This window comes from Leucoraja erinacea, chromosome 25 (assembly GCF_028641065.1).
Source record: "Leucoraja erinacea ecotype New England chromosome 25, Leri_hhj_1, whole genome shotgun sequence".
Taxonomy (NCBI): Eukaryota; Metazoa; Chordata; class Chondrichthyes; order Rajiformes; family Rajidae; genus Leucoraja; species Leucoraja erinaceus.
In genome coordinates, this window is record NC_073401.1 from 1006131 (window position 1) to 1019058 (window position 12928).

General features: G+C 46.3%; 1 protein-coding gene across 2 annotated transcripts in view; it reads right to left on the reverse strand.

Moving 5' to 3' along the window:
- The window catches only part of znrf3 (zinc and ring finger 3), a 309817-nt gene that overhangs the window by 70901 nt on the left and 225988 nt on the right, over positions 1-12928 (reverse strand). For both annotated transcript variants that reach the window (XM_055655568.1, XM_055655567.1), the window contains exon 3: positions 47-121. In XM_055655568.1, the coding sequence (XP_055511543.1) occupies positions 47-121 (75 nt within the window). The remainder of the gene's footprint in view (positions 1-46; positions 122-12928) is intronic.

A 12928-nucleotide genomic window follows, 5' to 3' on the forward strand; every position in this document is an offset into this window, starting at 1 on the left:
GTCCATGCAACAATGCATAGGGCAGCCGTGAGGATGCATCTCATACCTGGTCAATGGCATCTGGATTTTCAGACACATCAAAGATGACAGCTGTTGCTCCTCTCTGGACTGCCCGCTTTGCCTGCAAAACAAAGCGCCATATAACTGAGAACAAGGTACATTCCGAGCAAAATCTACCTAATACCTGCCAGGCTTTGTCCTGCCCCTCCTCTCCTCCTGTGTTCTTGCCCCCACTACAATCAGTTTAAAGAAAGATCCCAACCCAAAATGATACCTATCCATGTTCTCCCGCAATGCTGCCTGACCCGCTGACTTACTCCAGCACATTGTACAGTTTAGTTTAGTTAGAAATACAGTGCAGTAACAGGCCCTTTACCCCACACAGTCCACACCGACCAGTGATCTCTGCATATTAACGCCACCCTCCACACACTAGGGACAATTTACATTTATACAAAGCCAATCATGGCCTACAGGTTTGTACGTCTTTGGAGTGTGGGATTATTTTTTTGGAATGCATCGTCACAGATACAACTTCTAATGCAGTTTGGACTGTTCGTTCTATAGTTGCGTAGCGGTAGAGTTGCTGCCTTACAACGCTTGCAGCGCCGGAGACCCGGGTTCGATTCTGACTAAAGGTGGTGTCTGTACGGAGCTTGTACATTCTCCCCGTGACCACGTGGGTTTTCTCCGAGATCTTCGGTTTCCTCCCACACTCCAAAGACGTACAGGTATGTAGGTTAATTGGCTTGGTAACATGTCCCCAGTATGTGTAGGATAGTGTTAATGTGCGGGGATCACTGGTCGATGCGGACTCGGTGGCCGAAGGACCTGTTTCCAAAATATATCTCTAAACTAAACTAAAAGTGAGGACTCCATTTTCTAATATGGAGTCCAGTTACTTCCAACAGTGAAACAGTGGAGGAACTGTGGTGAACAAAGTGAGTATATTCTACAAGGGGGCTAAATCAACCCAGCAAGCAAGTTCCTTCTGTAGTTTAAGCTGAATGGGTACTTATTTTGGAGTTAATCCAAATAGCCAAGGAAATATTCTGTTGTTTCTTTTTTGGCAACTTATCTAGGTAGAACATTCAAGTAAGCAAGAAACAAAGGGCCTGTATAACCCAGTGTTCATTGTTAGACAGCCTGCACTGGTTTTATAATGTCATGCAAGAAACATGGCCCCTCATGCCTGCTGCACCATTTTACACAATTTTCCTGCACTAATCCCAGATCCCTTTATGTCCGAAGGAAAATCAATTGATCGCTGGCTCTGCTGTGATCCCAACAGTTTAGGGCCATAGACAAACCAAGTGTGTGGGCAAGATCATTGCGGGTGGAATATTGTGTGGAACATGTTAAGTAATCCATTTTGGCGAATAACTGAGAAAAAACTGTATTTTGTAAAAGGTGAAAGAATAGGAAATGTTGTTGCTTATAAGGACTTGGGGATCCTTGTACACAAAGAAGGTCCAGAAGTGATTAGGAAGGCGTGTTGTATGTTGGCCTTTAATACCAGAGAATTTGAGAACCAGAGAAGATGTCTTACTGCAATTATATCTGGTTAGACCATTAAATAAATATGAGTCTTTCTTAATTTTCTTTTGTATGGAGTTCCTGCCACCTAAATTAATAGGCTGTTACATTTACTACCCATTAAGTAGCGGCCTATTGCCCATTTGGCATCCAATGCCAAAGTTACTCGTTTTAACATCAGGCAGATATGTCAATGCTTATTGCTTGGAGTCCTCAATCATGTTTGGGTTTATTAAGAAAATAGAAGTATTTCATTATCTTTAATTAGCCTTTAGACTTAGACTTAGTTCCTCCCACACTGTTGAGTGCATTGGGCAGCAAGCTTTCGCCATTCTGTTCGGTTATGTGCGACGTCTTTAACCCTCGATAGGCTTGCGTCCCAGGCTTCCAAATCCGTCTGGAATGTTCCCCTCCATGTGAGTTTTGATCGGCCTCTTTTCCTTCTTCCGTCAGGTTGCCATGTCATTGCTATATCTCCAAGTCAAGGCAATATCTTCAATTTTGCGGATGACACTAAGCTGGGGGCCAGTGTTAGCTGTGAGGAGGATGCTAGAAGACTGCAAGGTGACTTGGATAGGCTGGGTGAGTGGGCAAATGTTTGGCAGATGCAGTATAATGTGGATAAATGTGAGGTTATCCATTTTGGTGGCAAAAACAGGAAAGCAGACTATTATCTAAATGGTGGCCGACTAGGAAAAGGGGTGATGCAGCGAGGCCTGGGTGTCATGGTACACCAGTCATTGAAAGTAGGCATGCAGGTGCAGCAGGCAGTGAAGAAAGCGAATAGTATGTTAGCTTTCATAGCAAAAGGATTTGAGTATAGGAGCAGGGGGGTTCTACTGCAGTTGTACAGGGTCTTGGTGAGACCACACCTGGAGTATTGCGTACAGTTTTGGTCTCCAAATCTGAGGAAGGACCTTATTGCCATAGAGGGAGTGCAGAGAAGGTTCACCAGACTGATTCCTGGGATGTCAGGACTGTCTTATGAAGAAAGACTGGATAGACTTGGTTTATATTCTAGAATTTAGGAGATTGAGAGGGGATCTTATAGAAACTTACAAAATTCTTAAGGGGTTGGACAGGCTAGATGCAGGAAGATTGCTCCCGATGTTGGGGAAGTCCAGGACAAGGGGTCACAGCTTAAGGATAAGGGGGAAATCCTTTAAAACCGAGATGAGAAGAACTTTTTTCACACAGAGAGTGGTGAATCTCTGGAACTCTCTGCCGCAGAGGGTAGTCGAGGCCAGTTCATTGGCTATATTTAAGAGGGAGTTAGATGTGGCCCTTGTGGCTAAGGGGATCAGAGGGTATGGAGAGAAGGCAGGTACGGGATATTGAGTTGGATGATCAGCCATGATCATATTGAATGGCGGTGCAGGCTCGAAGGGCCGAATGGCCTACTCCTGCACCTAATTTCTATGTTTCTATGCTTCTATGCTTGACTTTTAGCATCTTGGATATCCCGCCACTAGACCATATTGGCTGCATTCGTCTGAAGACTGATGCAGCTTTACCAATTTGGGAGTTGATGTTGAACTCTACATCTCCATCTACTGTGAACATGCTGCCAAGACGGGTAAATCTTGTGGTGTTTTCCACAGGTTCCCCATTGATTATCAGTTGGTCTATTGGCTGCTGGTCTCCAGTCTGCATGGTTTTAGTCTTCTGGCAGCTGATCATTAATCCATCCTTTGATGCATTCTCCTCCAGAGCGCTCGTCATCTCTTGAAGGGTATGTCTCGACTCTGCTAGTAGTGCAATGTCATCGGCAAAATCTAGGTCTGTGAGGCATCTTCCTGTTCTCCACGGTATTCCAAAGGCAGGTTAATTAGCTTTAATCAGCTTTAATTAGCTTAATCAGCTTTAATAGCTAATAGAATTATAATTAACAATCACCAATTGCTATTAATAATTGCTGGTTTATTTTTCTGGTTAAATGTATCACTTTCGAATTCAAGAATGACAAAATGTATTATTTTAAACTGAAATTGATGGTTTTCAAGTTGGAGTAAAGGGCTGGAGTAAACCATTTACAAGCAGTTGGCTTTGAACATCTGAACTACATTCTATTATCAGATACATATCTGATATCTGTTACAATTGTGTCTTATGACTGAATTGTTCAAATCATTTTGCTCAAAAGGAAACTGATTTAGTTTCTACTCAGACAGTTCAGATGTGAACTGCTGGAACAGAAACTGAATGGTTTACTTTGGGTGAAACAACCTTATTAAATGCAAATTACAACAATACCTCTCCGCTTACTAATCAATTTTCCTTCAGTTAGAAGAACTTCCACTAAAGTATCATCCTGATAAACCTGCATGTAATTACTCTCTAGCACTGACGTGTTTTATCAACCACTGTAGAATGGAAGTGATGTACAGAATATTGAGCCACAGTCATATGGACATACACATTATAACTCTTGGGCATGGTAGTTCTAGGTTTATTGATACAATATCCAGCTGCAATAGATGTGAGCCTGGTCCACAAATTGCAAACACAGTAACTCATCTCAAAATTGAAGTTTGATTTTAAATGGTATATGTGAAAGAAAGGAAATAGGCAGAAGAAGGAAGAATAGATAAGCAAAGTGGTTGTAAAAACAGCCATGTGGAGAATTGGTTCTACTGGCCTGTTCTTGTGCTGTTGATTCCAGGTTTGCTGGCAATCTCCACCATGCTTTAACTTTGTGCTCATAATCAAAAGTTAAATGAACTCCATCTATCCGCAAGGTTCTGCATTTAGATTCCAAAGCTTCAAACGAGTAGTGTGATAACACGGCTTGGTGTACTTCAGCCAGATGGCCATTTTCATCCAGATACAATGCCTAGCTCATGGCAATCACCTTTCAATAGTTAATATGAGCATATGCCATGCCTCCTGTTGAAGCAGTTGCGTTCCACAACTGCAATAGGTCATCTCACCGTCACAATTTATTCTCCACTGCCCAAGCTTTGATGAGATGCTCTTGTAGATTGCAAATAGGGGAGAGAAGACAGTAAAATAGCCATGGGCCCCAGCTATGCCAGCCTCATTGTAGGGTACGTCGAACAATCCCTGTTCCAGGTGTACACTGGCCCTATCCCTGAACTCTATCTCCGTTACATTGACGATGGGCCTTCTAGGTCCAAAATCTGCTCTCTATTTGTGATCACTTATTTGTAGCATCATCCTGCTGTTAAGACAGAAAAAAGCTTCCTATAAAGGTGGCCATCTCCACTGTGCATTCTTTCTACCACAAATCAACATTAATAAAACCACCCTTGTCTAATGACCCCCCACCTCCCCCCATCCAGCCTTCTCATCCCATCCCAACCCGAAGTGCCTGATCAATTGGAAAGATTGGATGCATGGATGGTTTGGAGGGATATGGGCTGAACACAGGCAGGTGGGACTGGTGTAGCTGAGACATGTTGGCCGGTGTGGGCAGGTTGGGCTGAAGGGCCTGTTTCCACACTGTATCACTCTATGATCTATGACTGTATGTGCACTGTCATAGTGACAACTGTCACAGAGACAACGGGAAGGCAACAGAAGCTCACCAACAAAAGAGATGTCAATATCCCCGCTGTGGCCTCTGCACAGAAGGGAACATTTGTAAAAAAACATCCAAAACATCTCCCCTTCTGCCTTAGTGCACCCCAACATGACTTTGGGAGTGCGGGCGGGGTGGGTAGAATGGAAATAAATCTGAATTCAAGTGACTAGAAGCTTGCAGGTTATTGAAATTCTAAATAATAGACTATTTGTTTTAACCATATAATAACCATATAACAATTACAGCACGGAAACAGGCCATCTCGACCCTTCTAGTCCGTGCCGAACACGTATTCTCCCCTAGTCCCATACACCTGCGTTCAGACCATAACCCTCCATACCTTTCTCGTCCATATAACTATCCAATTTATTTTTAAATGATAAAAACGAACCTGCCTCCACCACCTCCACTGGAAGCTCATTCCACACAGCCACCACTCTCTGAGTAAAGAAGTTCCCCCTCATGTTACCCCTAAACTTCTGTCCCTTAATTCTCAAGTCATGTCCCCTTGTTTGAATCTTCCCTACTCTCAGTGGGAAACTGAGTTTTGACAATGAAGTCAAGTCGTTCTGTTTGTGATTCCACTGTGTCATGTAGGTATTCTGTTAACATTTGCAACAGAGAGTAATGGTGATCAGTAGAGCCAGGAATTTACCACAAATGCCATGTGCCTTTTCATGCCTTTTTTAATGATTTCAGGAAGATAATGCCTTTTTCACGATAATGCCTAAATCAGCCACTTTTTGCCATTTTAATGCAACCTCCAAGAAAATTTACACCACCGGGGCGAAACCCGGCTGTAAGTGGGTGTGAAGTGGCGATTCAAGAGTCAAGAGTCAAGAGTCAATTTAATTGTCATTTGGACCCCTGGAGGTCCAAACGAAATGCCGTTTCTGCAGCCATACATTACACACAAATAGACCCCAGACACAACATAATTACATTTTACATAAACATCCATCACATAGCTGTGATGGAAGGCCAAAAAAACTTATCTCTCCACTGCACTCTCCCCCTCCCGATGTCAGAGTCAAAGTCAAAGCCCCCGGCTGGCGATGGCGATTGTCCCGCGGCCATTAAAGCCACGCCGGGTGGTGCGAGGTCGCACACCGGGTCTTGGTGTTGGAGCCCCCGGCGTGCGCTCGCAAAGTCCCGCGGCCATTCCAGCCGCGCTGGGCAGTGGTGTCAGGCCCCGCTCCAGGAGCTCTTCAACCCCGCAACTCGGGCGGGAGAATTCGCCGTTGCAGGAGCCCCGAAAAGCGGTCTCCCTCCAGGGATCCGCGGGCTCCCGGTGCCGCCGTCCGCAGACCCGCAGTAGCAGCCTTCGCATCAGCAGCAGCAGCGGCATCGGCAGCAGCAGCAGCAGCAGCAGCAGCGGCAGCAGCAGCGCTCCTCCACCGCTCCACCCGCTCCGGTCTCGGCCAGCTCTGCGACGGCAACGGTGAGTCGGAGCACCAGAGTCCCCGGCTTCTTCCTGTTGGAGGCCGCTCCTCGTTGCGGCCTCAACGACAACTGAGACCCGACGAGAAAAGGTCGGGTCTCCAGTGCAGGGAGAGATTCAAAAGTTTCCCCCCCCCCTCCCACCCCACCCCCATCCCCCCACACACACACCCCAACATAAAATAACAAAAACTACATTAAAACACAGACAAAAAATAACAAAAACGCGGACAGGCTGCAGAGGCCGCTGCTGGCCAGAGCCGCGCCGCCTACCGGATTGGAGAGGGGTGCGTGGGAAAGGGTCCAGTCTTTGCAGACTGGAGTCATGCTTTAAGTAGGTGTGAAGTGGTAATTGTGGAGGAGTAGGTGGGGTAGGGTCTAGTCTTTTCAAACTGGAGTCAAGCTATGAGTAGGTGTGAAGTGTTGGTTGGGGATGGGGTGTGGGGCATTTGCTGAGAACTTGCTCCTCAACTTCTCAGAGTACCTTTCCTTGGCAGCTCTGATTCCTCTTCTCAGCTTGTACTTGGCCGGCCTATAGAGTTCTGCATCCCCGCTCCTGTAGGATCTACCCCTGCAGGCGTCAAAATGCCTAAAGTCTAGTTAACGCCTTGTGACAAACGGAGCGATTTGGTGAGAGTGTACGGGAGTGATATATTTTCTACAGACAACTGTGTGCTGTTTTGCAAAGCATGTGAGAAAGCAGTGAATCATGAGAAGAAATGTTTTGTCTCCCAGCATGCACAGACAGCTAAACACAAGTCGGAGGTAGAGAAACTGAAGGTAGGAAATACGCAAGCTTGTCTCCTCACAACATTTACTGCTTGTTGTTGTGATGTTGACAGATATTTCAACATAAGCAGAAAATTGGAGACGAAGTTGCACGCAACAAAATATGGATCTCAATAGACAAGACAACCGATGCTGTGGGGAGATATGTCAGTGTGGTCATCGGTACCCTGGAGGCAGGTCAACCATCAAAGGAGTATTTGTTGACATTGAAAGTATTGGAGAAGTCAAAGAGCACAACTATTGCTCAGTTGTTTACATCTTCACTTGCTGTACTTTGTACAAAGTTCCTGGTGATGTAGGTAAGGACATACAAGGAACATGTGAGAGAGTGATTTTAGCTAACAAAGATCTTGTAGAAATAAAACATAGCTAAAGTTCGCAAAGGTAGTTGTAATGCACAAGATATCAACATGAATGTAGTGTTTGTAGCTTGTTTCAGGTATGTACCAGTGGCCTTAGCTGGGGTAGAACAAAGTTTTTCACAAATGAAGCATATTCTGTCCGAAGACGGCATAGTTTAACACCAGATAATTTGATAAACATGCTAGTAATTATGTGCAACCAGGCAACTTTGGTCATTAATGTAGTATACCTTTATATTATCATTTTTAACCATATTTTGGTGATGGAAATAATTGCCTTTTTTTTGCTAATAAATGTCTTTTTGTGCCTTTTTTGTAATTTTATTGCCTTTTTGCCTGCCTATTTCAGAGATATTTAGCGCCTAAACATCCTGGCTAGTGAGTGATCAGCATTGTTATTTCCACTATTCTTTCAGAGGTGAGGAAAGCTGGGCTGTAGACTCCTGGTCTGACAGTAGGGGGCAGTCACTCCCCTTCTATAACGGGAGATGTGACTGGAGCAATATAAAGAGGTGTGTTTTCTGTGTCTGGGCTATCGATGGCTGCAGGTGTTCTAGGAGTAAAAATATTAGCTGCAGATTCTGTCCTGCATTATGCTGCAGCTCCAACTCCTTTACACCCTAATCCCTGTTGGTTCACAAATTTCAAATCGGGGCATTATAATTATTGGAAAAAGTATTTGAGACATTAATAAACCGTGTCCAGCCTAAACCATCAAAAGGGCTGCAATACAAATTTAACATGGGTAAGTATTCTCTCATAAATCTGGTTTGTGTTCATATCTCATCTTCATATAACATCGATATCATCCCACAATAAACACAGCCGGGCTATGCAATGTTTTAGTGACATTCACCTGTAAGTACCAAAATAAACCGATGTCAGAGTGATATTACCATTTGGGTTTTATTTAGTTTAGAGATACAATGCGGAATGTCTGCGCCGACCAGCGATCCCGGCACATTAACGCTGTTCAATAACGCTATCATACACACACTAAGGACAATTTACACTTATAGCAAGCCAAATAACCTAGAAACCTGTACGTCTTTGGAGTGTGGGAGGAAACTAAAGATCTCAGAGAAAACCCACGCAAGTCACAGGGAGAACGTACAAACTCCATACAGACAGCATCTGTAGTCATAATGCAAGCGCTGTAAGGCAGCAACTCTACTGCTGCGCCACCGTGCTGCCCAATTAATAGACACTAGACAATAGGACAGGAGTAGGCCATTCGGCCCTTTGAGCTAGCACCGCCATTCAATGTGATCATGGTTGATCATCCACAATCAGTACCCCGCTCCTGCCTTCTCCCCATATCCCCTGACTCCGCTACCTTTAAGAGCCCTATCTAGCTCTCTCTTGAAAGTACCCAGAGAACCGGCCTCCACCGCCCTCTGAGACATAGAATTCCACAGACTCACAACTCTGTGTGAAAAAGTATTTCCTCATCTCCATTCTAAATGGCTTACCCCTTATTGTTAAACTGATCTCTACAAGGCTGAGGCCAGGCGCCAACTCTCAGACACCTCCTCCTACTTATAGAAACATAGAAATTAGGCGCAGGAGTAGGCCATTCAGCCCTTCGAGCCTGCACCGCCATTCAATATGATCATGGCTGATCATCCAACTCAGTATCCCGTACCTGCCTTCTCTCCATACCCTCTGATCCCCTTAGCCACAAGGGCCACATCTAACTCCCTCTTAAATATAGCCAATGAACTGGCCTTATCCTTGGACCATGACCCCACGGACGAGCACCAGGTCACTATCTCTAGCACCATCACTGACTTCATCAACTCCTGGCTCCCTGCCCCCCCCAAGCCTCCACCCTCATTGTTCCCCAGCCCCGCACGGCCCGATTTTACCTTCTCCCCAAAATCCACAAACCTGACTGTCCTGGCAGACCCATTGTTTCTGCCTGTTCGTGTCCCATATTTCCACATACCTCGACTCCATCCTATCCCCCCTGGTTAAATCCCTCCCTACCTATGTCCAAGACACCTCACACGCTCTTCGTCTACTCCAGGACTTCCGTTTTCCAGGTCCCAATCCCCTCATCTTCACCATGGATGTCCAGTCACTCTACACCTCCATCCCCCACCAGGAGGGTCTCAAAGCCCTCCATTTCTTTCTTGACCGGAGAACCAACCAATCCCCATCTACTGATACTCTCCTCCGCCTAGCGGAGCTGGTCCTTACCCTTAATAACTTTTCGTTCGACTACTCCCATTTCCTCCAAATACAAGGCGTAGCTATGGGCACGCGCATGGGCCCTAACTATGCCTGCCTCTTTGTAGGGTACGTCGAACAATCTTTGTCGAGGCGTACGATGGCCCTATCCCCAAACTCTACCTCCTCCACATTAATGACTGCATTGGTGCCACCTCCTGCACCCACACACAACTCACTGACTTCACCATTTCACCATTAACTTCCATCCAACACTCAAATACACCTGGACCATTTCCGACACTTCCCTACCATTCCTTGTCCTCACTATCTCTATCGACTTCTGACCGACATCCACTATAAACCCACTGACTCCCATGGCTAACTGGACTATACTTCTTCCCAGCCCTGCTTCCTGTAAGGACTCCATCCCCTACTCCCAATTCCTCCGTCTACACCACATCTGCTCCCAGGATGAGGCGTCCCACACCAGGGCAACGGAGATGTCCTCATTCTTCAGGAAACGGGGGTTCCCCTCTTCCACTATAGATGAGACTCTCCACTATAGATGAGGCTCTCACCAGAGTCCCCCTTGTCCTCACCTTCCACCCTACCAGCCGTCACGTACAACAAATAGGCCTCCGACATTTTCGCCACCTCCAACGTGACCCCACCACTTACCACATCTTCCCATCTCCTCCCGTCTGCTTTCCGTAGAGACCGCTCCGTAACTCCCTGGTCCATTCGTCCCTTCCCACCCGAACCACCCCCTCTCCGGAAATGCTACACTTGTCGCTTTACCTCCCCCCTCGACTCCATTCAAGGACCCAAGCAGTCGTTCCAGGTGCGACAGAGGTTCACCTGCATCTCCTCCAACCTCATCTATTGCATCCGCTGCTCTGGATGTCAGCTGCTCTACATCGGTGAGACCAAGCGTAGGCTTGGCGATCGCTTCGCCCAACACCTCCGCTCGGTTCTCAATAACCAACCTGATCTCCCGGTGGCTCAGCACTTCAACTCCCCCTCCCATTCCGAATCCGACCTTTCTGTCCTGGGCCTCCTCCATGGCCAGAGTGAGGCCCACCGTAAATTGGAGGAGCAGCACCTCATATTTCGCTCGGGCAGTTTACACCCCAGCGGAATGAACATTGACCTCTAATTTCAGGTAGTCCTTACTATCTTCTCCCCTTCTCAGCTCCCGCTCAGCCCACTGGCTCCACTTCTTCCCGCCCCCCCCACCCCACCCTCACCCTCACATCAGTCTGAAGAAGGGTCTCGACCCGAAACGTTGCCTATTTCCTTCGCTCCATAGATGCTGCCTCACCCGCTGAGTTTCTCCAGCATTTTAAACTGTGGCCCCTGGTACTCCCCACTGGGCTCCCCGACAGCCGACTGAAATAATGTTTCAAATGTGTGGGTGCTCCATGTTGATACCAATTTGCATTTATGTAGCGCCTTTAATCAGGTAAAATGTTCCAACGGATGCTTGTGTTGTGATTACTTGTCTTCACTGCCTGTACACCTGTCACCTAACAACCTGGACACTCACTAACTATTTTCTCCAGTAGTTGTAATTTCCAAACAAAAGGAAAACTTTCAAAGATAACAAGAAAAACAAAACTATTTGATGCCATTCTGTTGTGTCCGGGAGCCCAATGACTATCTGCCATCTCTGGGACAATATCCCAGGGTTGGTAGCTTAATGCACTTGGTCAACTGCAAAAGTCTGGGACAAACTTCTCCAATCCTCCTTGTATAAGGAGTCTTCCTCCATCTGCCTCCCTCTTTCAACCTCCCTAAACCTTGATAATCAAATTCCCTATCAAGAAAGTGGGGGAAAGAAATTAAGTTCCATTGTCAAAGCATTTCCATTGCTGCCCAAAGACTACTGCTAACATTTTCTACTCTTTTGATGTCTGCTAACTCAATTAATAATTAACGGCTTTAAGTGAATGGCTAAAAGAATCTCCATTAAAGCTATCACTTCAGTGTCTCAGGGCTGCCAATTCTCACGCATTGAGCGTGAGAATCACTCATTTCGCCAAATTCTCACACTCTCATGCTGATCACAAATTTCTCACGCTCTGTCGTGAGAAATTCTGTGATCAACGAGAATTTCAAAACTCATATCAAGTGCATGGGCCGCGGGTGTTGGAGTGCCGGGGCTGAGGGAGGGATGGAAGCAGAAGCAGCGGCCGTCGGAGGTGTCGGAAGCGTTGCGCTGCTGCTGTGAGACTGTACCGAATTTGCCCAGGTGACCGGCATGGATCAGGCTGCGGCTCGGTGCATCCTGGAGGACAACCAGTGGCAGCTGGAAGTAGGTACCAAGCACTGGGTAGATACGGTGGAAGATAGTGGACTTCAAATGGGGGTAGTTGGTGAAAGCATCCTGCTTGCCTGCTAGATTTTCACTTACTGTAACTGCAGGAAAAATGTTCCCAATGTTGGGGGCGCTCAAAACCAAGGGTCACAGTTTATGAATAAAGGGTAAGCCAGTTAGGACTGAGATGAGGACAAACTCTCTTCATGCAGAGAGTTGTGAATCTGTGGAATTCTCTGCCACAGACGGCAGTGGAGACCAATTCACTGGATGCTTTCATAGAGAGAGTTACATTTAGCTTTTGGGGCTCCCCAAATCAAGGGATATGGGGAAAAAACAGGAAAGAGGTACTGATTTTAGATGAACAACCATGATCATATTGAATGGCAGTGCTGGCTCGAAGGGCCAAACGGCCTATTCCTGCACCTATTTTTGTATGTTTCTATGCTTGAGTATATGGCAATAAAACTCGACCACTTGATTTTGAAGCATTCATGCATGGTGGAGGTATACTGTAGTCATAGAGTGATACAGTGTGAATACAATATCAAGGTGAAAAATTAAAAAGCTATGTACCAATGGGAGGAGGGATACCCCCCGCCCACCCCTATGCTCCCTCGGGCTTGGTCTCTCACTTCCAACTCTCACCCAATGTTGGTAGCCCTGGTGTCTCAAAGTGTTGGGGGATGGTGGAGGCATTTCCTTCAGGCACATGCCGGCCCACCCAATGGTTATGCTTTCCCACCCCCTGCTTCTGAAAGAAAG